The following is a 25,914-nucleotide window of genomic DNA, read 5'->3' as shown; positions in this document are numbered from 1 at the left end:
GACGTGGGGGCTCCTCCGAAGCTGGGGTCGAATCTGTCTTCCGTTGCCGAGGCCGAGTCCGAGCCCCTGGGTTGGGCGAGGCGGAAGTCGTTCGGCAGAGGCCAGGGCGGAGTCCGAGCCCTGGGGTCGGGCGGAGCGGAGTTCGCCGTCTTCCGGGGCCGAGCCCGAGTCCGAGCCCTGGGGTCGGGCGGAGCGGAGTTCGCCGTCTTCCGGGTCTTAGCCCGAGTCCGAGCCCTGGGGTCGGGCGGAGCGGAGTTCGCCGTCTTCCGGGTCTTAGCCCGAGTCCGAGCCCTGGGTTCGGGCGGAGCGGAGTTCGCCGTCTTCCGGGTCTTAGCCCGAGTCCGAGCCCTGGGGTCGGGCGGAGCGGAGTTCGCCGTCTTCCGGGTCTTAGCCCGAGTCCGAGCCCTGGGGTCGGGCGGAGCGGAGTCCCCTATGGCGCCCCTGGCGAGGCCTGACTGCCTGTCAGACTCACTCTGTCGAGTGGCACTGCAGTCGGAGTGGCGCAGGCGGCGCTGTCCTTCTGTCAGACCGGTCAGTGGAGCAGCGGAGTGACGGCGGTCACTTCGGCTCTGCCGGGGGGCGTGCGTCAGGATAGAGGTGTCAGGCCACCTTTGCGTTAAATGCCCCTGCAACTCGGTCAGTCGGTGCGGCGATTTAGTCGGGGTTGCTTCTTAGCGAAGCCAAGGCCTCGGGCAAGCCGGAGATGTGTCCGCCGTTAAAAGGGGGGCCTCGGGCGAGACGGAAGTCCCTCGAGGTCGGCTGCCCGAGTCCGAGGCTAGGCTCGGGTGAAGCGTGATCGAGTCACTCGTATGGACTGATCCCTGACTTAATCGCACCCATCAGGCCTCTGCAGCTTTATGCTGATGGGGGTTACCAGCTGAGAATTAGGCGTCTTGAGGGTACCCCTAATTATGGTCCCCGACAGCGGGTTTCCCCTTTGCTGTTTTCCCCCCTTTGTGCTCCGTCTCGCGCCGACCCATCTGGGCTAGGACACGCGACGACAATTTACTCGTCGGTCCACGGACCCCCGGGGTCAAAACGCCGACACTAGCCGAGCTCACGGTCATGAACAACTCAGAACTCTCGCATGATTAAATCATGGAACTTAAATTCAATTTGTCATTTGCATTGCATGGGATTATTTATTAATTTTGTTCTATTCTTATTATGGTTTGGTATCTACTTACATTTAGTAACTGCTAATAAAATTTGACCAACTTATTAAAAGCAATGCTCAGCTTTAACCCCTATTGTTGATCAGCCTTACACATCACATGAACTCCCACCTTTGGTGAGTTCATGCATATTATTCCCACAACTTGTTGAGCGATGAACATATGTGAGCTCACACTTGCTGTCTCACACCCCCACAGGAGAAGAACATGTGGTTCAAGAGGAGCCACACAACGAGGAGTTCGACTTGATCTAGGTAGCGTCTCCCAGTTGACTTTATGGCGCCAATGATGGACTTTAGTTTGTTTTATATTTATCTTTTATTTTGTAAGACTTCCGTAATGTAATAAGTACTCTTTAGTTAGTTTTATATTTATCTTATATTTTGTAAGACTTCCGCAATGTAATAAGTACTCTGATGTTATTGTGACATTTATCTCTATACACTCTGTTATTATATGTGTTGTCTTCTTTAGCGCATATATGAGATGCACGTGACTTTGGCGCATATATGAGATGCACGTGACTTTGTCCCTTAAATCCAGGTGTGACATAATTTCACAGATTTAGCTAACAAATCCCGTAAGAAACTAGAAATTCTAACTAATTCTGCGCGAGAACCGTCCATACCACCACCGCGGATCGTCCGAACCGGGCCAGACGGTCCCCTCGATCAATGTGGTGCTCAATAACCATCACAGCCGTCAATCGCAGCCTCCTCTCCGTAGGCCTCCCTATGGAAAAGAAAAAAAGAAAAACAAGAGAGGCAGAAAAGGTGGGGCCTAGACGTTAGTGTGACGTCCGCGGCGAGTCGTGTCGGCTCTAAACTATAGATGACCAATAAGCACGAAGTCCACGAGTTCAACACCAAACCGATCCGAGCCCGAACGACTCGACATGAATAAGCAGGCGGGACTGAGACAGGAAACTAGGCACGGCAGGCTAGCCCGGCACGTCCCGTTTAACTTTAAGTCCGTTAAACCCGCTTTTTGCACTATACCGTGCTTACCGACCTGCTTAGCTCGTTTTTCGACCCGCTTTTTACATGCTAAACAGGCTAGGCTCATTAAGAAAAACAAACCTACAAGATTAGATGTTCCGGCCCGATTTTCTAACCGTTGCCATCTCTACCAAACACTCTTTGCCAATGCATCTGCATGTAACCTACTAAAGCCCTGCCTAGTGCTAGTGCCTACTCACACTCGAAGCTCAAATCCGTCTCCGTCTCTCCCCCTCGTAAGCTCGGCGCCGATGAGATGTGAGGCGAGGAGGGGAGAGGCTTCTCCGGTCGGTGGCGCGGGTGCGTGGGTTCGAGGGAGGGGGGCAGTGCCGGAGCGCCGGTTGATCGGCCTGCTTGGCGGTGGTGCCATGGCTATGGAGGATGCGGTGGCGGAGGCGGACCTTGCGGACCCGAACCCGGACGTGGGGGACCTGTTCCACCACTACGACAGCCTCTACTTCCAGGGCGCGCTGGCTGCCGCCGGCTTCACCGTCCAGTGGACCTCCTCGTTGCCGTTTGCCAGAAGGTTGGGGTTTTCTAGTTCTTGGCTACTCCTATCCGGACAGCGGCTCTGGTTCGCACGTTCAAACTTCAAAGCTGCCCCTTTTCGCGCAGTTTGGCGCTGGGGTTCCGCGTCCTGAACTTCTCTTGGGCTGCATTTTTGGGTGTTTCTTTTAGGGCTGTTTTTTTTCCAATAAATTTCAGGGCTTTGTTCTTGTGTACTGCTAAAGCTTTTGGGTTCGGAAAATTTTGGCGCGGTTGGGTGTAGACTGCAGACTATGCCGCCCTCTCCATTTCTTTGATTTTGGTTTGGTGCCCGCCAATCCAGGCAGAATCTGGCTCCATCGTCATCATACACCATTTTCTTCACTTTTCTTTGAGTAAATTTCTTCGGTTTTATATTTTTCTTCTCGCTTTTCTGGGAATCATGGTTTTAGGATCATATGCATTCAACTCGTTGATCTTCACAAAAACCTTGATTTCCTTTCAGACCAGGCACATGAAAAAGGAGCCCGTTTTGCTGTGCTCTACTGCTCCCTTCGACAGTTCGACCATGGAGATTCATTTCTCTCTCCTATTTGGTTGTTGAATCTCTACTGTAGACCTGTAGTCTGTACTGTACTCTGTAGTTGAGTAGTTTTAGGATATGGAGCGTACTGCTAGTTATAATATGCATTACGATGTTGAGCATACCTCATTTCCTCTGATGGAGATCATGAAATGCTAGGTGAGAGGAAAACTTCATCTCCTGTTGGAACCCGGGAATTTCACAAGAATCGTTTATCTTGCTTATGAATTTATGGTACCTCTGTGTAAAAGGAGAGCGAATGATACATTTGTTTTTCTCCCCTTGGTACTTCAGTTCTGCATGATTGAATTGTTTATATACTACAGAAAGAAGTTTCTGATCATGCGCAAACTGTTTATAGTTGCTTAGCTGGTTTACTAGGTACTTTGTATATGCACCCGACTTTTGATTTTTTAAATGGATGGGCAACATGTACTGACCGGCAACTTGAATTAAATATCACCAAAAGGCAAAATAGGAACTTTGGTGACACTTTCAATGGTTGTTATGCTTAACGGTTTATCTTAATGTCCGGATAACAGATATACTTGCCCAAAAAAGATCTTACTTGAAAAGTTTATAACAAATATTGGTATTCCCCATTTTATTGTTTTAGCTAAATATATCCTTATTTAATGATTTAGTTTTGAAATTTGAATACTAGAAACACTAATTTGGTTATCTGTGCAGGTCTTTTGGATCTTGCTCCTTTTCAAAACAACAAAATACCATTATACTCTCGGAGTCATTTCTGAAGTATCGCTCATGTACTGACCGGAAGAATGCATTGCTTCATTATATGATCCACGCAATCATATACGTGAAGCATCACAAGAAGGACAGGTAACATCTTCTGCTCTTAATTAAGAGTTATGTCATGCCAGCTCCACCCTGCTTGTCAGCTGCTTAGATTTTCTGTTAAATCGTGCCAGCAATCATGGCCCTGCTTTTCGTGCTTGGATGGATGCCATTAACTCATGCTGTGTAGAAGATCACCAGGTTAGTCTTTCCTGTATGGAAACCTACTCACGCACTGTAAATGATCACCATGTTATGTTTCCTGTCTGAAGACCTATAAGCTGTTATGCCCTGTTGGTGATTTTGGATGATTTTTCCCATTTTCTTTGGACTTTTCCTTTTCGGTTGAAGTCTGACACATTCACCACCCTTCACACTTCTTCTCTTGGGTAACCACCCAATTCCGTCGCCCGGTCCGTGCCCTGCAGTGTGACAATTGCCGCGAGTTCGACAACCACGCCTCCCGTTCTTTCTTTCTCTCCAACGGAGTCCGGTTGCGTCTCTCGTCCCCCTACACTTCTGCCCAGAACGGCCGGACCGAGTGCATGATTCGCACCACCACCGATATGATCCGCTGCCTACTCTTCCAGGCGTCTCGCTCTACCACCTACTATACAGAGGCCCTGCACACCGCCACCCACCTCTAGGGAAGGCGGTGAGCCACCCACTTCGCCCTCTACGGTACAACCCCATCCTACGACCACCTTCGCGTGTTCGGCTGTGCCTCCTATCCTAACACCTCCGTCACCGCTACCCACAAGTTAGCCCCACGCTCCACTCGCTGCCTCTTCCTCGGCTACTCTCTTGACCAGAAGGGGTATCACTGTCTTGACCTCACCTCACACCACATCATCATCTCCCGTCACGTCGTCTTCGACGAAGATGTGTTCCCCCTTGCTGGCTCCTCCCCACCCACCGATACGACTCCCTACTTGAGTCCCATCAGGTCCCTCCTCCACCTAGGCACCCCGCCTTGCGCCGCTACCTGCACCACGTGCGGCCTCGACGCCTCCTCTTGCGCCTCTTCCCGCGCCATGCCCGGCCCCGTCGACCATGCCAGCGCCACGCGCAGCCCCATCAACTCCTCCTGCGCCACGCGCGACCCCGTCGGCGAGCACGACTCGCTTTGCTGATCCCGCCCTCGTCTACCACCGCCGCAGGAGCGCCAGTCCTTCGGCACCCACGAACCTGGGCTCGTCGACGAGCGCGACCCGCTTTGCCGACCCCGCCGTCGTCTATCACCGCCGCGAGCCGGCCACGCCTGCGGCCCCCAACGTCCCAGCGGCCCACTCTGAGCCGCTGTGTATCACCTGGTCGCCATCCACCGCGACCTCGGGCACGTCCACCTGATGGTGACTCGGCGCACTGCCGGTGTTCTTCGCCCCGTTGACCGGCTGATTCTGGCCGCTGATACGATCACCACTCCACCAGACGCCACCTCGGCCCCCTCCTTCGTTCACACCACCCTCGCTGACCCACACTGGCGGCGGTCTATGGAGGAGTACGCGGCCCTGCTAGCCAACCACACCTGGGACCTGGTGCCGTGTCCTCCAGGCACTAACGTGGTCACCGGCAAGTGGCTCTTTCGCCACAAGCTGACATCGGACGGATCTCTCGACCGCTACAAGGCCCGTTGGGTCTTTTGGGGCTTCACCCAGCGCCCCGGAGTGGACTACGAAGAGACCTTCAGCCCCATCGTCAAGTTCGCCACCGTTCACGCCATCCTCTCCCTTGCCCTCTCCCAGGACTGGACGATCCATCAGCTGGATGTCAAGAATGCCTTCCTCTATGGCACTCTGACGGAGACTGTCTACTGTAGCTAGCCCACCGGCTTCGTCGATGTCGCTCGTCCAGATCTGGTCTGTCGGCTGAACCGCTCCCTGTACGGCCTCAAGCAGGCGCCGCGGGCATGGTACAGTCGTTTCACCTCATACTTGGCCTCCATCGGCTTCGTCGAGGCCAAGTCGGACACGTCACTCTTCATCTACCGGCGCTGCGACGACACCGTCTACCTCCTGCTCTACGTCGACAATATTGTGCTCACAGCATCCACCGCTGACCTTCGGCGCACGATCGTTGCCCTTCAGCGGAAGTTCGCGATGAAGGACCTGGGGCCCCTTCACCACTTCCTCGTCATCACCGCCGAACGCCGGTCTCAAGGTCTCTTCCTTCATCCGCCATTGACATCCTCGAGCGGGCTGGCATGTCCGACTGCAAGCCCTGCTCCACGCCTGTTGACACTCAGGCGAAGCTCTCTGAGGACGACGGGCCCCCGATCGCCGAGCGACGTCTTACCGGAGCTTGACCGACGCGCTCCAGTACATTACCTTCTCTAGGCCCGACATCGCTTACGCCGTCCAGCAGGTGTGCTTGCATATGCACACCCTGCGGGAGCCCCATCTCACCGCTCTCAAGCGGATCCTGCGCTACCTCCGCGGCTCCCTCGACTACGACCTCCTTCTTCGACCATCCCCGACGTCGGAGCTCGTGGTCTACACTGGCGCTGACTGGGTTGGCTGTCCCGACACACGTAGGTCAACCTCCGGGTATACAGTGTTCCTGGGTGCCAACCTCGTCTCCTGGGCCACCAAGCGGCAGCCCGTCGTCTCCCCTTCCAGCACCGAGGCCGAGTACCACACAGTGGCCAACGACGTGGCCGAGGCCTCCTGGATGCGCCAACTTCTTCATGAGCTCCACAGCCCCCTTCAGCGCGCTACCCTCGTCTACTACGACAATGTCAGCGCGGTCCACCTCTCCACCAACCTCGTGCAGCATTAGAGCACGAAGCACGTGGAGATCGACCTGAACTTCATTCGCGAGCGTGTCGCTGCCGGTGACGTTCGGTGTTTAGGAGACGAGGTTGGCGACCAGGAACACGGCGTAGCCGGTTGTGAACTAGCGCGTGTCGGGGGCAGCCAAACTAGTTAGCGTCGGTGTAGATCAATAGCTCAGAGGGCATAGAGGGCCGAAGGAGGCCGAAGTCGACAGAGCCGTGAAACTAGTGAAGGATCCGCTTGAGAGCGGCGAGGTGGGGCTCGCGTGGGGTGTGCATATGAAGGCACACATGCTGGACCGCGTAGACGATGTCGGGCCTGTAGAACGTGAGGTATTGGAGAGCTCTGGTGAGGCTCGGGTAGGCCGTGACGTCGTTGATAGGGGGCCATCGTCGTCGGAGAGCTTCGCCTGAGTGTTGACAGACGTGGAGCAGGGCTTGCAGTTGGACATGTCAGCCCACTCTAGAATGTCGAGGGCGTACTAGCGCTGGTGAAGGAAGAGGCATTGGGGCGCCGCTCGATGGTGACCAGGAAGTGGTGGAGAGGACCCAGGTCATTCATCGCGAACTTGTGTTGAAGGGTGGCGATCGTGCGCTGGAGGAGGGCCAGGAAGTGGTGGAGAGGACCCAGGTCATTCATCGTGAACTTGCGTTGAAGGGTGGCGATCGTGTGCTGGAGGAGGGTGACACTGGACGTCATGAGTACGATGTTGTCGAAGTAGAGGAGGTGGTAGACGGTCTCGTTGCCATGTCGATGGATGAACGGGGACATGTCCGACTTGGCCTCGATGAAGCCAGGGGAGACCAAGTAGGAGGCGAAGCGATTGCATCAAACCCCAAGCCCCCGACTCCTGCTTGAGGCTAACAGAGAGCAATTCAGCTTACAAACTAGACCCAGACGAGTGGAGTCGACGAAGCCAACCGACTGGCTGCAGTACACCGTCTCGGTCAGAGTGTCGTGTAGGAAGGCATTCTTGACGTCCAGCTGGTTGACCGCCCAGTTTCAAGAGATAGGCGAGGGAGAGGACGGTCCAAACGGTGGTGAACTTGATGATGGGGCTGAAGGTCTCGTCGTAGTCTACTCCGGGGCACTGAGTGAAACCTCGAAGGACCCAGCAGGCCTTGTACCGATCCAGAGAGTCGTCAGACGTTTGTGGCAGAAAACCCACTTGTCGGTAACCACGTTGGTGCCACGGGAACACGACACCAAGTCCCAAGTGTGGTTGGCCAGCAGGGCCGCGTACTCCAAGGCGCGACACCAATGGGGGTCGGTGAGAGTAGCGTGAATGGAGGGGCAGCGTCGGTCGTGAGCACCAGCCAGTCGATAGGGCAGAGAACGCCGACCGATCAACGCGTCACCATCGGGTGCACGTGGCGTGGGTTGCAGTGGAGAGCGACCGGATGGTACACCAGTGGCTCATCCTAGGAGCGGGACAAGGCACAGGCTGACTCAGCGGAGGGGACCAGGGGATCGAATCACACACGTTACTGGTGGTGCAGGCGGAGTCGATGGGGCTGCACGTGGCGCAGGCGGAGGCGACGTGGCACAGGCGGAGGTGATTTGGTCGCGCATGGCGAAGGTGACGAGGCCGCAAGAGGAGGTACTGCGACATGATCGGCATCGAGGAGAGTCAGGATCAGGAGGTGGGGAGGAAGCAACAAAAGGGAAAGAGACCTTATCAAAAACGAAATGTCTGGAGATGATGATGTGATTGGTCAGAAGATCGAGGCAACAATACCCCTTGTGATTAGAGTAGTACCCAAGGAAAAGGCAGCGGGTTTGTGGGGAGCGGTGGCAGAGGTGTTTGGATAGCCGGCGCAACCAAAGACATGATGGTGTATATAGGAAGGGGAGGTGCCGAAGAGGGTGAAGGAGTGGGATAACTGATCGCCTTGGTGGGGAGTCGGTCAGGAGGTAAGTAGCAGTGTGGAGGGCCTCAGCCTAGTAACAAGCAAGAAGGGAGGCCTAAAACAGGAAGGTGTGAATGAGGTTGGTGATGGTGCGAATCATGCGTTCGACCTTGCCATTTTGAAGGGAGGTGTAGGGACAGGACATCCGCAGCTGCACGCCGTGCGAGAGGAAGAATGCATGAGACGTGGAGTTGTCAAACTCTCACCGTTGCCACTGAACAGCCTAGATGGTGCAACTGAAACGGAGTCAACACCCAAGCGAAGAAGTGAGAGGGTGGGAAGGTGTTAGACTTACGACGGAGGGGAAAAGGCCAGAGGTAGTGAGAGAAGTCATCCATGATCACCAGACAATACTAGTTACCGGAGAGGCTCAGTATCAGGGAGGTCCAAAGGTCATAGTGGATGAGATCAAATGGGCGAGAGGTGCGGGACGTAGAAGAGATGAAATGTAAGTGAGTGTGTCAACCAAGCTAACAAGCATGGCAAGGTGAGGCAGCGTTGCCGCGGGGGTAGAGAATGGACGAGGTGAACGGGAGTCTAGAAACGATGTCGTGGCCGGGGTGGCCAAGACTGCGGTGCCAAGTGGAGGCAGTGGCAGCAGCGGCGAAGGCATAGGGTGGGGCAATACGGAGGAGGTAGGTGGGGCCGGAAAGCGAATAGAGTATAGGGCCAGAGCTGTCACATAGAGCGAGCACAACACGAGTGGTAATGTCTCGTATGGTGAGCCCCCAGGGATCGAATTCCATAGAACAGTGGTTGTCAGTAGTGAAGCGACGAACCGAGAGAAGATGTTGAATCATATAAGGGGCAACAAGGACGTCGTTAAGGTAGAACGGCCCCGGAAGAACCGAACCACCTACTGAGGTGATCGGGAGGGTGGAATCGTCCCTTACAATGATAGAGGAGTGATGAGGGGATGTGAGTGAGATAACATGTTGGCAGTAGGAGTGGTGTGAAAGGAGGCGTCGGAGTCGACCACCCAGTTGGGTGAGGTGGGGGGCGGAGGCAACGCCATGGTACCGAACGAGGTGGTGTGGGAAGATTGGTGCCAACCTCGAGCCAACGTTTTAAGGGGCCGAGGTGGGGTCCTTGGGAGCGAGATAAGAGGCAGAGTCGGAGGCTCCAATGGCGCTGTCAGGAGAGCCGGCTGTGGGGGACGTGGCAAAGAAGCACCCATGGCCGGGCCCAGCCACATAGATATGGTCCCGATCCAGGGGTTGTATAGTGACGACCACGTCGGGGCAGTGAGACCGGATGGGGCAGTGAGGGCCCACGCAGGTTAGAGAGAGAGGGTGGGCAGGCACGCCAAAGAGGGGCGCGGTGGTCGCTTCCGCGGCGAGGGAATGGGCCGCGTGGGGTGTGTCGGCATCAGGGAAGAAGGTCGCGGCCGCAGGGGAGGGGTGCCACCGGTGGACAGCGCGACTGGGCCATGTGCGTCATGAGGGAAAGTGACGGCAGAGGTAGCCCTGGGCGCATAGGGGGTGATGGCAGACCGCACAGGGGAGAGGGACCGTCGAGGGAGTTGTCGTCGTCGCGGAAGTGGAGTGACCCGCTGGCACGTAGAGGGAGGCTGTCGCGGCTAGGGATGCACGAGGGCGGCACAGGAAGGCAGCAGGGCACCCCCACAGAGCCACCGGGAGGGGGGTTGGGGCTAGGAGTGGCGAGCAGGTGGGGGGCGCTGACGGTGGACAGCGCGGCTGTGCCACGCGCGTTGTGTGCGAAGGCGTCGACGGTGAGGGCCCAAGCCGGAGCTGGGGTTGCGCAGCTGCTTGGCAATGCGGTAGAGAGCAGCGACAATGAAGGAGAAGTTGCCGGTGGAGGCTGAAGGAACCTAGGCGGTGGGCGATGTCCGCGGGGAGGCAGCGGCACGGGAGAAAGACAAGGAAAGTTGTTCGCACGGTCGTTGGGAGGAATCACGGCCACTGGGAAAGAGCAGGGAATGCCGACTGCGGGTTGGGTGAGGCTGTCGGTCGCAACGAAGAAGGCTGGGGGCACGACGGCTGCTACTGTGGTAGCAGGGACGGGGAACGGCACCGACGCAACCGTGGTGGAGGTAGCAGAGGCGTGCCAAGTTGCGGCCTGGGCGGGCGCGGGGGAGAAGACCCTGGCCGTCGGAGCAGCACGAGGGGGGGGGGGAGGGTGGCTTCCCGTGGGGCGCGGACCGCGCCCGCACCAGGGGTGGGAAGCCAGCGGAAGGTCCGCCGGCATCCATGGCGCTGTGGGAGGGAGAGTGGAAGACCTAGCTAGATACCATGTGAGAGAAAACCCTAACCCTAAACAGTGTTGGGAGAGCATTAATATAACAGAGTTAGGTAGGCCGAGGCCCATTACAATAGAGCATACAATTATGCCAACAACTGCGAAAGGCCTCTAGCGTAATGGTTAAGGCTTCCGAGTAGCACCTCCAGGTCCGGGATTCGATCCCCCTAGTGGACGAATTTCGGGCTGGATTAAAAAAAATCCCCTCGTTGTGCCTCACCCGCTCTCGGGGATCGATATCCTGTGCGCCACCCTCCGGCCGGGCCGTTGCAGAGTGGACAGTTGATCGGCCTGTTAGTGATGGAGAGGGAAGGGTTCGAGGGTTTTCTCAGCCGGGACCATGTTTCGGTCTCTTCTTAATATAACACCGGGAGGGCGGTCTTTCTCTCCCGGCCGAGTTTTTTTATTATGCCAACAGCAATATGTAACAAGATGGTACCATAGAAGCTAAAAGGCAAGTTTTATAGGATGACGATAATAGAATTATATTGTATGGTGTAGAATATTGGCCTACAAAAAGATATAATGTTCGGCAGTTAAGTGTTGCAGAAATGCATATGTTGGATTTGTGGCTACACAAGAAGGGATCTAGTCCAAACTCCAAAGCAGTGATATACGTGGTAGGCTAGGGGTAGCACCAATTGAAGAAAAGCTTCTCCTCACCGATTGAGATGGCTTGGACATGTCCAATAGAGACTTCTAAAGACATCATTGTGCAGTGGGATTCTAAGGCGTGATAGTAATGTGAAGAGAGGCAGTAGGAGACCGACATAGGAAGAGACAATAAAAAGAAACTTGGAAGGATGAAATATATCTAAATGTTTAGTGTTGAATAGGAGCGAATGGTAAATAACTATCTACGTGCCCGAATCTTGGTTTGTAGCTTTTATTTGGTTTCAACTCTAGTCTATCCTAACTTGCTTAGGACTAAAAGGCTCTGTTGTTCCGTTGTTGTTATGCCATGTTGGTGATTTCTCTTGTGCTTCAGAGACCAAATGGTGGGTACAATATCACCACCCGCCATGATTTCATCCCAGAAGAGCCCCGTAGCTTGAAGGGTATTGTATGGAAGGTACTACTGTAATCTGCTCGCTGTGCTATCTCTCTTTTGTGGTGTTAGTACTCTTATCATAATGTGGCATGCTCTATTACTACTTTCTAGTGTAGGTCTTGTGGTGATACACTTCTGAGGTTCACAAACCAGGGTCCTCCATCTGATGCCTGCTGCATTGAGAACGATGACATCAATGCATCCTGTGGGAACATGCTTTGTTATTGGCACAAGTAAGAATGTTTACTATAATAAATCAAAGCTTATCATATTTGGACAGAGTGGCTGTTGCACGGCAGCAAATAAAATTGGAGATCGGGCCATTTGAGTCCTTTTAAAAGGTTTATCCTACGAGAAGGTCACTAGCGAATAACTAATCAGTGCCTTCAGAACTAGGCGTTGCATTTGTTCTCAAATTTAACCTTAAACTACGTCCAAAAAATAATCTTAAACTTATTACTAATTTTACATTCCACTGTTCTGCTGTTTTCGAATAGGCTCAATTACCACACTTAAGAGTAGGGAAATTTGGATCCATACCATTAAAAGATCACCACTTTGGATCCATACCATTACTATCTCACTTACATGTGGGTCCACATGAGTCAATGACATGTGGGGTCCATGGTATATATCTAAAGTTTGGATCTTTTAATGGTATAGATCCAATTGTTCCTTAAGAGTATCTCCAAATAATATTAATCAGCATATGCTTCCATTTGTGTATGCAAAGACATGTGTTACTGATTATATTATTTTTGGCAGCCACAAGAATGACTGTTCTGGTACATATGAAAAAACGATGAAGTTAGAAGCACCATCTCAAAAGAAAGTTGCAGGAGGTATATGTCCTGCTTTTGTATGTAATATGCATTTATATTTGTAAAAACTGATCTATGCAATAAGGATTATGGAAGCCAAATGTGTCTGTCTAAATACAGTTATACTTGTATATACACATAAACTGAGCTAGGTACATGATTGTTTTTATTCTTAGATGCAACAAAAAAAAATTGTGTTGTGATATTTTTTCTTCATGAGGGTTTCATGCTTGCCATTTTCCTGAAGCAACAAAGCAGACTGTACCAAAAGCTTGACATATTAGACCGTAATTTTTTACTTTGGTAATCCCACCACTGGTCAGTGTCATTTGATGCTTATCATTCTAGTAAGGCCATGTTGCCATATCAACTCACACAATATACCCTCCAGGTGCTCAGTTGCTTCTGACTTTGCCATCAGAAATGTCCAACATTCAAGAATCCAGTTCATCTATATTGCAGTTAGAGTGGAGTACTAAATCCACAGAACCAAATGCTGAAGACAAGCATCTTTGTCTAGGGAGTGGCAGCAATGGGAAACCTCAGGGAAGTAGCTCCTCGAAGAAAGCAGGTAAGAGGAACAGTCCTGAAATGGTTGGGGAAACAAGTGTTCTGCCTGCTGCGGCCCAAGGAAAACCCAATCAAAACCATGGATTGGTTGCGATGGCGAAGCAAGCGCCTGCGTCTGTGGAAGGCTACAGTGATGCAGAATCACCGGGGAGACATACATCAAAGAAAGCTGGCAAGCGACATAAGCCTGATGATCTTCAGAAAAGCAGTGTTCTCCCTTCTGTACCCCAGGGAACAACAAAACCAAAGCATGCGTTGGTTGCGACAGAGAATAACCCTCTCTCCTCAGCAGAGCGCCGCAACGATGCAAAATCGCCAAAAACCAATACCTCGAAGAAACCAGGAGACTGGCATGAGCTCCAGATTGCTCAGAAAGCCTGTTCTCAGCCAGCTGACCCTCACAAAAAACTGAAGCAAGACCTGGGTGCACCGGAAAAGAAAGAAGTTTTCTCTTTGATGGGCCCCAGCAATGAGAAGTTACTGGGCAGGAGCTCCTCAAAGAAGGCAAGCAGGCAGCATGACCGCGAAGACATTCAGGAAAAAAACACCATCCTGCCAACTGCCCCTGGAATCAGACCCAAAGCATCAGCCTTTGCTGCACCAGAGAAGCGGCGAAAGGGAAAATGCAAAAGGAAGCCTGTGGAGGAAAAGGAGTACGCTGTGATGAGTGCGTGGCTGAACTACTACGAATCAGACAGGTCAAGTGGATCGCCCGAGCCCCTTGTAAACAAAAGAACAGAGCGAAGGAGAAGAGAAAGGGCAAGAATTCTGACTTATTCACGATCAAAGAAGAACAAAACTGAGCCATTGGCCAGCTCCGGGACACATGCCTCTGTCAGTAGCCACAAAATCGAGATGGCACCGCAAGACCATGCAGTTGTTACTACTGGTAACCAGGTGGCGGTGGCTCCAGCAACTGTACATCAGGCGCAGCCATCTGCTGATTCTGCTCCATGCCTGGATCTTGTTCCATTTCTTCAGCCAGCAGATCCATTGACTTCTCCAGATCAAAGCACTGCCCGAGACATGATAGTGATTTCTGATGACGACTGACCCTTTTCGATGATGATATCCTCTATCACATTTTGGATGGTTGCCGGGCTAATTCAGTGGATGTGGCGAGTATGCCATACTATATTAGAAGTGACATGCTGTGCTTGTTCTTACTATAGAGTAGTGTCTGAGGGCCCCACCGAAGTCCCTTAAACTCTTTCGCGAACATGACGCGAGAATGCAGGTGCTGCAGCTTGAACTTGATTTCTTGAACAAAATTCTTGGAGTTCAGTACTCTCCTGTGCTTCTGCTGGTGCTTCTAAAGCCTAGTGTGCATATGCATGTGGTACTTGCATGAAAGAAACATCAAGTAGTATCCCCGAATCGATCGGTCCGGCATAAAGTCGTCCGAGACGTTTCGAGGAATGAGTCCATCGTCGTTAAGAATATCTCTTTTATCTATTATTTAAACTACACTCAACGAATAGTGTAGTCTATGGTGTAAAAATAGTGTTTTGAATAAATTATAGATAAACTGTCAGTGAATACAGTCTATGGTGTAAAAACAGTGTTTTGAATAAATTATAGATAAACTGCTGCGGTCGAAGTTGACACAGTGTTTTAAATAAACTATAGATAAACTGCTGCGGTCGAAGTTGACACGCGAAACCACTCTAAATTGCACAGAATTATACCACCGACATTAACCAAACAGCATTAGTCGTAGATCGCTTTAATGTCACAAACCAAACAGGCCGTATAAGGCTATACTCCAGCTTACTCATTCCCATTTCAAAATGTACTGTATAAATAGTCCAAAATTTCCACTACATGAAAAGTACAATCTATAGTGCGAATTTTAAACTTTACTGTACGAATAGTCCAAAAGTCCACTGTGTAAAAAGTATACAGTACAAACCGTTGATTCATGCGACCATATGCATGATTTGCTATTTGGTGGCAGTCTAACGAGTTCAAGCCCAAAAGCCGTGCTCAGCCTTATGCATTCGTGTAATAATGTTTGAATTAACAGTTTACGCCGGATAATGCCTTCAGTATCAGTACGGTCTTCAGTATCAGTACGGTTCCAGATTTGGGTAGACGAATCACCGCGAAACCTACAAACACCTCGCTGCTGCAGCCAGCGCTTGTCAGGTTGAACCCGTGAATAACTGCATGCTGGCCCAATGCGGCCAGAACAGCAATAAGTAGCACAAAACATATGATCCAGAAAAGAGTAAACTTTGTCTTTTCTGTAAATCTAGAATTATGTACTAAACAGCAAAGAAATGTAGGGGGAGCGGAGCGGACAGACGAGACAAATCCCAAAACGTTTTCCTATTTTCTGTCCACAGCCTTCGCATCGCATCACAATGGAGGCCCTCCGAGCCCGTCATCGTTGTCGAACTCGTGCATGTGATCCAAGAGGTAGTTGGCGGCCAGCTGCTCGTTCTTGTTGCAGGCGAAGAACACTTCCAGGACGAGTGCCCGGTCAAAGCCCATCCCTTCAAGCTGCGCATCAAGAATTTGAGGGGGGTAAATTGAATATAAAAACCTATGGAAGTTGACACGCAGAACCACTCTTAAATCCATTTGCCCATAATCCATTGACTTACACGAAGTATAGCTTCATTCTCCTCTGGAGTGACTGCAATGGTCTCAGTTGCATCTGCCATCTGATCCAGCATCCTGGTTCAGGGCAATACAAAAATATCAAACGATGTCAGCAGTACAAGAAGAAAACACAGGCCTTGGCATAAGGAAGAAGCGCATACATTTCATTCTCTTCGTCTCCCTCTAGTGGCTCACTAATCAACCGCATAAACTCTGCTTGGTTTTCCTGGATTAGCTGCATAACCCGGGGATTTTGTTTCCTCAATTCTTGAAGCAATGGCTGCACAATGCACATAAACGAATTATGGGCGAATGGATTGCAAAAGGGACGAGATCAACAAAGCATGGAAACAGACCTGCAAAATTTGAGGGTTAGCCTGAACCAAACCAAGTAGGTTTTGGAACTGTGAGTTATTACGCAAAACATCAAGATTTCCTGTGTTGGCATTAGCGGAATCATTCGGAAGAGACTACAGTTCAGACAAGGGCAAATATGAGAAACAAATTCAACTAGTTGCAAAGATGGCATTGTGCATGCAAGGGGAGTTACTTGGGGAAAGAGGTCGAGAGGGTTAGCATTTGGTCCAGCTTGAGCTGGTTGTACCGCCTGAACAGGGTCGACTGGTTGGGAACTCGGAGGCGGTGCAGGAACCTCCATTTGTTCAGGAATCCCCTAAACAGAAGATGAAGGACATTAGTGTCTACAATTGTAAAACAAAATTGTATCCTCATGTTGCAGGTTGAAAACGGCAATTCACTTCTAAGGTCACGAAATATTCAAACCAAACATATGTGCATGCAGCTTCAATCTACTTTATATAATAGATGTGTTCACTAGTTAAACGTACCTGGGCACACATAAATCGCTGAAAGTTCATCGCATGTAAGGCCTAGAAAGTAACGAGGACAAAGAATCATTCTTACAGAATATAAGTACTCAACAGCACGCTCTGGATTGTTGTACGCAGCCCGCAGAGCACGTAGTACAGTGTCTCTATCCCATGTCCCGCCACCCATTTCAAGAATGGATTTAATTGTTCCTTCCAAGTTGCTGCCAGCAACTAGGTTTGAGGTAGCCTGACCATAACTATCCGCCTCAGTGCTGTTCAAGTGAACATAAAAGAAAAGATATACGTGAATGTGATTAGCAACTTTCAACAGCTATTTTTAATAGGAAATATCAATACATCATCAAGCAACAATTATGTTTATTACAAGATTAGTTAAATATCTAAGATAGAAGGAAAATCAGAAACTTACGAGACAGCAACAGCAGGAGCTGCTGAGGCTGTAGCAGTTGCAGCCGGTGCACTGACAGGTACACTAATTCAGAGAATGGAAGGAGTTAGCTGGTAATGACAATGGAAATATAAAGTGAACCAACTTATGCATCGTTACACTAAAGTTAACAAAGGACACAAGGCAAGTCAAATAGTATTACCTCTGTCCCGTTAAAACTTGACATTCTAGTTCTGTCATAAGTTAAACTATTTTAACTTTAACCAAGTTTATACCCAAAACTATACCGATATCTATATTACCAAATATAAGTATCATTAGATTCGTCATGGAACACATTTTCATAGTTAACTTAATTGTTTGACTTAGGACAAGGTTAGAACGACATGTTGGTAGTAGGAAACTTCATCAAAATCAGTAGAACCTGAAATGTGGCATAAATATGCAAATCTCACAGCTTGCCACCTACAGTGCCAAAGGCTCAAAGACCGCAATACTATGGCACTATGCACAACCATTTGTTTTGTTATAATTCAATGCAAACATATATCTGACATTGAAATCAGTAATTGCAAATGTTGTCTGCCCTAGAACCAACCAAAAAGGATCCATACTATCAATCCCAACACAAATCAAGCTTTTACATAAAAATATATGTGAAGCTCACATAGGTGCCGGTGCATCTGGGGCTGCTGACGTTTGAGGTGGAGTAGCAGGCACTGTCTGAGTAGAGGGTGCCTGCAAAAGTAGTTTAAGTAAATGTCTATGGTGGTGTTTGGCTCACCGAAATGTAACGTAAATGGATTACATAGGGTAATGGATACCGATACTTTTGTTTGGTTGAGCTCTTTCTAGTAATACTAGGTACTACTATCCAATCCAATTATAACTAGTAACCAATACCGCCGGTAATAGATCCCATTACCATTCCCTTAACAAGGGCTGAACCAAACAACACCTATATCTTAACAGAAATATATTACAGTGCACACTAAAGCATATGTATCTGCACATTATCGTCATGTCTCTTTGTTCTTTTTGTCCTGTTTTCTTTTTGTTTGTTGCTTGATGTTTTTAGCTTTCTTTTTAGTTTTTACAGCATGTAACAACGATAGATCCATTGCCATTGAGGACGTTGTACGTGTTGGGTTGGCGTGAACAGTACCCACGTTACTGCAGCACAGCCTATAGAGCCGTTGCTAAGGAAGGAACAAGGATTAAGATAGATCAATTAGAGGGAAATGATTTGTTATGATTTGATTGGGCTTCCCTAGGTGGCTAGGAGTCCTCTCTATATAAAGAGGTGACATACCAACTACCAAGAAGGAAAAGGAATGAAAACCAAACAAACAATCCAATTCCCCAAATACTCTAGTCTCCCTCCAAGCCGACTTTGCCCAGCCATATTCCTGGCAATGGTTATCCCTCAAATTATTTAAGGATCATAAGGCTGTCTCTAGCAGCTTCCCATCCTATCTCCCATCTCATCTCCTATTTCAAACTTCACTCTGTAAACAGTGTAGTCTACAGTGCAAAATAGTGTTGGCACAACCATATGCATGATCTGCTGAAGAAAGCCTAATAGGGGATAGAAAAAAAAATCAAGAGATGGCAAAAATACAGATTGCAAGTTCAGAACATTTCTACTGTAGTTGAACCACTTTGGTTGGCTCAGAACTTAGCTTTTAGCTATCGTGACCTTTGGTTGAATAAAATAGTGACCACATATAACTAAAAAAGCCAGTTGTTCAACAGACCTCATCTATGCTTTGATTTGCAAATATACTATATCAAATAATTAAAAGACTAAAACTGTGTCATAGCTAATGGCTTTTTTCGAAAAACGCAGGAGAACTGTGTCTCATTATATTAAGGAGAAAAGGGTCTAAGAAGACCAGGTACAACAGGACAGACTTCCTTATAGAGGTCGAAAAACCAGAAAACCAAAATAATCCATCCGAGAACAACAAACTACTACTGGTCTAAACCCCCTCCGAGACTAACCCTCAAAGAGAGGGGCAGACAGATAGGAAAGGCCTTTAGCCCCAGCCATTTCCCACATCTATCTTTCCTCCAAAGCCATTCTAATGGCTAAAGACACATTAGGATTATAGTTATCGAAGACACATTTGTTGCGATGGTTCCAAATAATGTAGGCCCCCAAAGCATCCAGAGTGACAATATATACACCTTTTGCAATAAATAAAAAACGTAATTTTGACTAGAGTTCCTTATATACTAGATGGGTCATGAAGAACTTTAGAACTGGAAGAAAAATAACAAAATGTGAAAAAAAATCAGTATAGACAAACAAAATATTCTAACGTCTCACCTGATTCGCGGTTACCTTAGCTGGTGCTGCACTTGATGATCCCTTGTTCTGTGAAAGGTTACAATTGATAAGATATATAGAACATTTCTGATGCTATCGTAGACATTCCAAATTCACAGCAGCCTTTGCATCCATATATAAAATACTGCTAATAAGCTAGCCATAGAAATTGAAGCACAAATTCTTTCAAATAATCCAATGCACTATGACAGTTATTCAGTTAATGTTATCAGTTATTCATATCTCAGTAATAATTTTATTATCATACCAAGTCATACACCCGTGATTTGTCATGTGCCCATGTGTCAACCAGAATAATAAACAAGTAGCCTACCTGTCTGAGCATTATAACAAGAAAATTATTTTCAACTACTTGGTTTTCCTCCAATGTTGTGTCGTCCTTGAGCACCTTCCCCTGGTGTATAAGCACTTGTTGGTCAGCAGGATAGGAAGCCTGCTCTTGTATACTCTCTATAACCTTTTTCACGTCGGCAACCTGTTTGAAGAACTTGTGTCAATAGCGGGCATGCAACAACATTATTACCAAATTCTTGTTAAATAGACTGCACTGTTTGCAAAGTGGAATTTGAATATGGGGATGGGTAAACTACTGAAGATAGTCTTAGAGCCCAGGTATTAGGCAATTAGGGGATAAGCAGGGTAACACAGTCATTGTCCCCTGCGCTTAGACTACTCTGTTTCGGTTCCTCTGTTTCGGTTCCTCCTGGTTTTCTTTTGATGGCGCCTGCACGATTATCATCATGAAAGCGCTGGCCGGCCACCACCACTCACTCTTATAGTCTTGATTCCTGGGTTCTATCATCCAGAAATTTGTACAGTGCTAAAAACAGACAACCTGCAGAAATTCATAACAGCAACGATAGATAACCATCTAGAAAAAGAAGCACCAATGAATTAAGGGCTTAAGGGTTGATAACTTCATCGTGCCATCTGGCTCTTGTATCCACCAAACCATCACCTTGGCGGAACCCAAACCCAAGCCACCCCATCTCCACATCCACAAGCGAACTCTGCAACAGGCTAACGTCTCTCAGTTCTGCCAATTCCACTTGCACCACTGGAACTCAACAAGCAACCTACAGATTGATCCATGCCTAATTTGCTCGCCGTTTCCAACACCCTAGGCCCCAAGCCCTCAACAAACCTACCAAGCAGACAAATATCGTGAAACGGCTCCATTGATCCATATAGCAGCTAGAACCATAGCGATAGATTGGGAGCATGGATGATTAGTTCCTAGTCGTTGGTGTCCACTTCGATCCAGGAGCTGGTGCCCTTAATCTCACCACGCCGCCACTGAGGGGAGGAAGGAACGAATAGTGCGATTTCTTGTCACAGTCTCCTATTTTGGATCCTGAGTAGAAGTGTGCTTTTGCAGATTGGGTCTTCTAGTTTGGTGAATTTATATGTACCCACTGCTGTTTATGGAAGGTGTCCAAATCAATCGGGTTGTGATGCTGGAGACAACGTGGAAGCTGTAGTTAGATAAGGATGCTGATAGGGTGTTCACCGTGCACATGGTTTGCATTTTGGCTGTGCGGATATAAGTTTGCCTATATTAGTTGGACCACATTGTACATGTATGGTTGATAGGTGCCATTGCACCTGTGAACCATCCCTATTTGAAAGACCGTCAATGTTTACGTCATGCTTGTGTTGCCTTATCTTGGTGCATACACACATACACATTTAGTTATCGATCCAATCAGAATCTTTTTCTAGCATGTCAAACTGTTAAAATAAGTGGCGTGAATCTGAGACAATTGCAGTAGAACATGAGCTGAGTAATCAGACGATTCTTCATTTTATCCTAGCTGATAAATAAAGAGATGTCATCTCCTTACAATCTCTACTGTAGATTGTAAGCAAGTAATATTGATTTACTCCTTATATCTGTAACCTTCATTGCTACCAGTTTCTTATCTAGAGAGCTGAAATAACCAGAGAAAGGGTGTTGATAGCATCTAAGGTTTGTGTTGTATGAACTTAGGTATACTGAAAAATTTAGATTTCAAAAGCTCTGTTTTATGGCAGCCACAGCATGCACCTATTTGATCCACTCCAACCACATTACCAAATAGATGAAAATGCAGCATTACATCCTAAAGCTGCCTAGAAACAAACTGGCAGGAAGTAGCTTATACTGATAAGATCTAACATCAACAAGTCAAGAATGGCTCCTGAGCATAGACCGACACTGCAATAACTAATCAATGCCCGTGCCCACGAGGTAATGAGGTATTATGTTGCCTTTTCTTTTATAATCGAACATACAACCTACAGCGATGTATGGTAGCCATAATAGATTGACTACAACGTATGCTCTATCTACCAACTATAAAGGGAGCAACTAATGAACTAATTACTAATGCCTGATAACTTCGCGTTGCCATCTGATTCCTGTATGAAAACATCATAAAGGAACCCAAACTGAAACCAGAAAGTACACAGGCGAACTCTGCAACAGCTCTCCGTTCAGCCTGTTACACACTCGCACCACCAGAACCAAACCAGCAACCTACAGACTGGATCCAAGGAAGCTTCGCTCGCGGCTTCCAACACTCTCATGTCTCATCGCCCCCGCAGGGGAACCAGCCAAATCCTAGACCCCAAACGAACCTAACAAGCAGCCCGCCAATACATCCAGCAACTAGAACCATAGCGACAGATCGGGAGCGCAAGGGCTGCCTACCTTGTCGGTAGGATCCACTTCGATATGGAAGCTGGATCCCTTGAGCGTCTTCACGGAGACCTTCATTTCGCCGCCGGCGCCTACGTCGAACCGGAGGGTTGGACCGTTGAGGCGGACAGCAGAGGTCAGGCGGCGTAGGAGAGGAAGGCGAGGAGATTTTTATTCCGGCCCCTACTGAGAGGGAGATTTTTTGCCGGCAGGGTCCTCAAGTTTAACGAATTTATATGTTTCTGTTGCTGTGTTTAGGAAGGTCCTGATTATTTGAGCTTCTAGTTAGCATCTCATTAGCTAAAAGCTAAAAAAACATATAGCTTTTTTTGTTTGTCGGGTACCGAGGAACCGCGTGCCTAAAGTAGGCCCAAGATTCTTAACGTCTCATCCACCAACCAAGCTTTCACTAAGCAACTCTACGTGGCGGAGCGGCCGACCAAGTCCTTACCGAGCAACCCTGCGAGACGGGGTGGTCGACCAATTCCTTGTCGAGCAACCCTGCGAGGCAGAGCGGCTGACCAACTCCCTATCGAGCAACCCTATGAGGCAGAGCAGCCGACGAAGTCCTCACCGAGCAACCCTGCAAGATGGAGTGGTCGACCAGCTCCTTGTCGAGCGACCCTGCGAGGCAGAGCAGCTGACCAACTCCCTGTCGAGTAACCCTACGAGGCAGAGCGAACAACCAAGTACTCACCGAGCAACCCTGCAAGACGGAGGCCACGATCTAGTACTACTGACCCACGTCAGCTGTGACAAGACGCGTCACCACCAAACCACGTTCGGACCACGAGCGTGGCATACCGAAGGGGTGTCGAGATGTAACAATCAATGATTTGATACGATGGTACGTCACCACATACAGTCTCTGGTGTATCCCGTTTTCCTTATGAGGCCAGTCAACCCCGGTCGTGGGGGATCCAAGCACCGGAGTCTCTACAGTAACCCGCATACCGGGAAGGACAGGACAATACACTATACCGGGTGTACGCCTACACACGCTGGAGGATCACACAAGACTCATGACAAAAAGCGAGACCACACTACGCACGGCCACCGATGGCAGGGGCCCTATCCCACCAGAGGTTGTGGAGGTCATGTCCTCCGTATAAGTAGACGGGGAGATGCTCCCCCTAGCCTAGCACGAGTCAGGCGTGCGGCCTTGATGGCAGCGTCCTCGGGGATAGGAGGAAGGGAGGCTTTGACGGTCCCAAGCAGGTTGCAGTGCAACCATCGATGAGTCCCTTGCAAAAGCAAATCTCTCGAGGAAAGTAGGAAGAAAGGGGAAACTGACCAAATCACTCAACTTTGTGTGGTTTAAAGACAAGGGACCCCCTCTCCCAAGAAATCCGACGTCACTCCCGTTGTAATAGATAGGACATGGGCCATGACCTCCGCCTTCTCAAGATTCACGATGGAGTGGCGATCGGAGTCGTTGTCGTCGATGAACCGCCACATCGGCCTCTACGAGCCGCGATCGGCTGGAGACGCCGCTACATGAAGGTGTGTATCAGCCTCACACCGAAGAGACCCGCCTCTACTGCTTGGCGATGGCATCCAGTATGTATTCGATTTCTGGCTTGAACTTCTTCTCCGCGACAAGTTCCACTCGGGCTTGGACACAGAGATCTGACCGGTGAACTATGGTGCGTTCCCCCTAGGGTTTTTCATGTAGAACCACTTGAAAGGGAAATAGGGTTAACCATTTTCTATAATTAATCTTGGTGGTTTATAGTCAACATAAACAATTGGACTAACTAGTTTGCTCTAGAATTCATGTATTACAGGTGCATTAGGTTCAACACGAACCAATAAAAGAATCAAGTTAGGGACTCAATTTGAAATGGAGCAAAGAACTTGAGTGTGCTAAAGATTAGCGCACCGGATAGTGTCCGGTGCACCAGGGTCGTACACTCCGAAGCAGCCAATCTCGGGAATTCAACGGCGCTGAAAGGGAAATAGGGTCAAACCTTTTCCTAAATGATTTTGGTGGTTGAATTGCCCAACACAAATAATTTGACTAACTAGTTTGCTCTAGATTATAAGTTCTACAGGTGCCAAAGGTTCAACACAAACCAATAAAAAGTCCAAGAAAGGGTTCAAATAAAAAGAGCAAAAGACAACCGAAGGCTGCCCTGGTCTGGCGCACTGGACTGTCCGGTGTGCCACCGGACAGTGTCCGGTGCACCAGGGAGATCAACACTGAACTTGCCACCTTCGGGAATTTGGGAAGCCACTCCGCTATAATTCACCGGACTGACCGGTGTAGCACCGGACTGTCCGGTGTGCCAGCGGAGCAACGGCTAACTACACCAACGGTCGTCTACAAAAGCAACAGTGAACATATGAACAGTGCTCGACTGCGCGCGCAGAGTCAGAGCAGGCGCCAGAAGGCGCACCAGACAGTGAACAGTGACTGTTCGGTGCACCACCGTCCACCGGACTGTCCGGTGGTCCCACATGTCAGAGCTCCAACGGTCGAACTCTAGCGGTTGGGTGACGTGGCTGGCGCACCGGACAGTGTCCGGTGGCGCACCGGACTGTCTGGTGCGCCCTTCGACAGCAGCCTTCCCCAATGGCCACTTTGGTGGTTGGGGCTATAAATACCCCCCAACCACCACACTTCAAGGCATCCAAGTTTACAGCCAACACACTCAATACAAGAGCTAGTGCATTCAATACAAGACACAATTAGAGTGAATCAAAATCTCTCCAAGTCCCAATTCCAATCAAAGCAATAGTGACTAGAAGAGAGAGTTTTGTCGTGTTCTTTTGAGCTCTTGCGCTTGGATCGCTTTTCTTCTTCCCATTTCTTATTCCCAAGATCTTTGTAATCAAAGCAAGAGACACCAATTGTGTGGTGGTCCTTGTGGGGACTAAGTGTCCCAATTGATTGAGAAGAGAAGCTCACTCAGTCTAAGTGACCCTTTGAGAGAGGGAAAGGGTTGAAAGAGACCCGGTCTTTGTGACCACCTCAACGGGGAGTAGGTTTGCAAGAACCGAACCTCGGTAAAACAAATCACTGTGTCATTCGCCTTATTCGCTTGTGATTTGTTTTCGCCCTCTCTTTCGGACTCGACTTTATTTCTAATGCTAACCCCGGCTTGTAGTTGTGCTTAAACTTTATAAATTTCAGATTTGCCTATTCACCCCCCTCTAGGAGAATTTCAATTGGTATCAGAGCTCGGTACTTCATTAGAGCCTAACCGCTCGAAGTGATGTCGGGAGCTCACGCCAAGAAGGAGATGGTGACCAGCAAGAAGCCCGCCACAAGCCACGGGAAAGCTCCATCGGGAGAGTCCGGCAACAAAAGGGAGGAATCTCCTCCCCGCGTCAAGTCACACCGGAGTGGCGACAAGAAGAAGAAAATGAAGAAAGTGGTCTACTACGAGACCGACTCTTTGTCGCCTTCCACCTCCGACTCCGACACGCCGTCCGTCACTTCTAAGCGCCATGACCGCAAGAAGTTTAGTAAGATCCCCTTACGCTATCCTCGCATTTCCAAACGCACTCCTTTACTTTCCGTTCCACTAGGCAAACCACCGGTTTTTAACGGTGAAGATTATTGTATGTGGAGTGATAAAATGAGGCACCATCTAACCTCACTCCA

At 49.3% G+C, this 25,914-nt stretch overlaps 2 protein-coding genes across 3 annotated transcripts; one reads left to right on the top strand and one right to left on the bottom strand.

Moving 5' to 3' along the window:
- Positions 1 to 2,304: 2,304 nt before the first annotated feature.
- LOC103632729 (uncharacterized) lies at positions 2,305 to 14,691 on the top strand. The gene is made up of 7 exons (XM_008654473.3): positions 2,305 to 2,699; positions 3,933 to 4,085; positions 4,175 to 4,241; positions 11,972 to 12,055; positions 12,146 to 12,267; positions 12,800 to 12,876; positions 13,247 to 14,691. The coding sequence occupies exons 1-7, from the start codon at positions 2,425 to 2,427 to the stop codon at positions 14,476 to 14,478; spliced, it is 2,010 nt and encodes a 669-aa protein (XP_008652695.1). The 5' UTR covers positions 2,305 to 2,424; the 3' UTR covers positions 14,479 to 14,691.
- A 573-nt stretch (positions 14,692 to 15,264) lies between these two features.
- Positions 15,265 to 22,586, bottom strand: LOC100191313 (uncharacterized). Of its 2 annotated transcripts, none has more exons than XM_035960337.1 (11): positions 22,317 to 22,586; positions 19,938 to 20,099; positions 19,604 to 19,651; positions 17,939 to 18,009; positions 17,293 to 17,343; positions 16,957 to 17,134; positions 16,583 to 16,705; positions 16,389 to 16,502; positions 16,194 to 16,312; positions 16,035 to 16,107; positions 15,265 to 15,930 (listed from the first exon to the last, which is right to left on the bottom strand). In XM_035960337.1, the coding sequence occupies exons 1-11, from the start codon at positions 22,380 to 22,382 to the stop codon at positions 15,787 to 15,789; spliced, it is 1,149 nt and encodes a 382-aa protein (XP_035816230.1). In that variant the 5' UTR covers positions 22,383 to 22,586; the 3' UTR covers positions 15,265 to 15,786. The 2 variants fall into 2 exon arrangements, with proteins under 2 accessions (XP_035816230.1, NP_001345371.1); NM_001358442.1 differs by having other exon boundaries at positions 15,492 to 15,930; positions 17,293 to 17,355; positions 22,317 to 22,497.
- Between the last annotated feature and the right edge of the window lie 3,328 nt (positions 22,587 to 25,914).

Source organism: Zea mays, chromosome 7, assembly GCF_902167145.1.
Source record: "Zea mays cultivar B73 chromosome 7, Zm-B73-REFERENCE-NAM-5.0, whole genome shotgun sequence".
Classification (NCBI taxonomy): domain Eukaryota; kingdom Viridiplantae; phylum Streptophyta; class Magnoliopsida; order Poales; family Poaceae; genus Zea; species Zea mays.
Note: the sequence above shows the minus strand (reverse complement) of the source record. Positions and strands in the feature narration are given on the sequence as shown.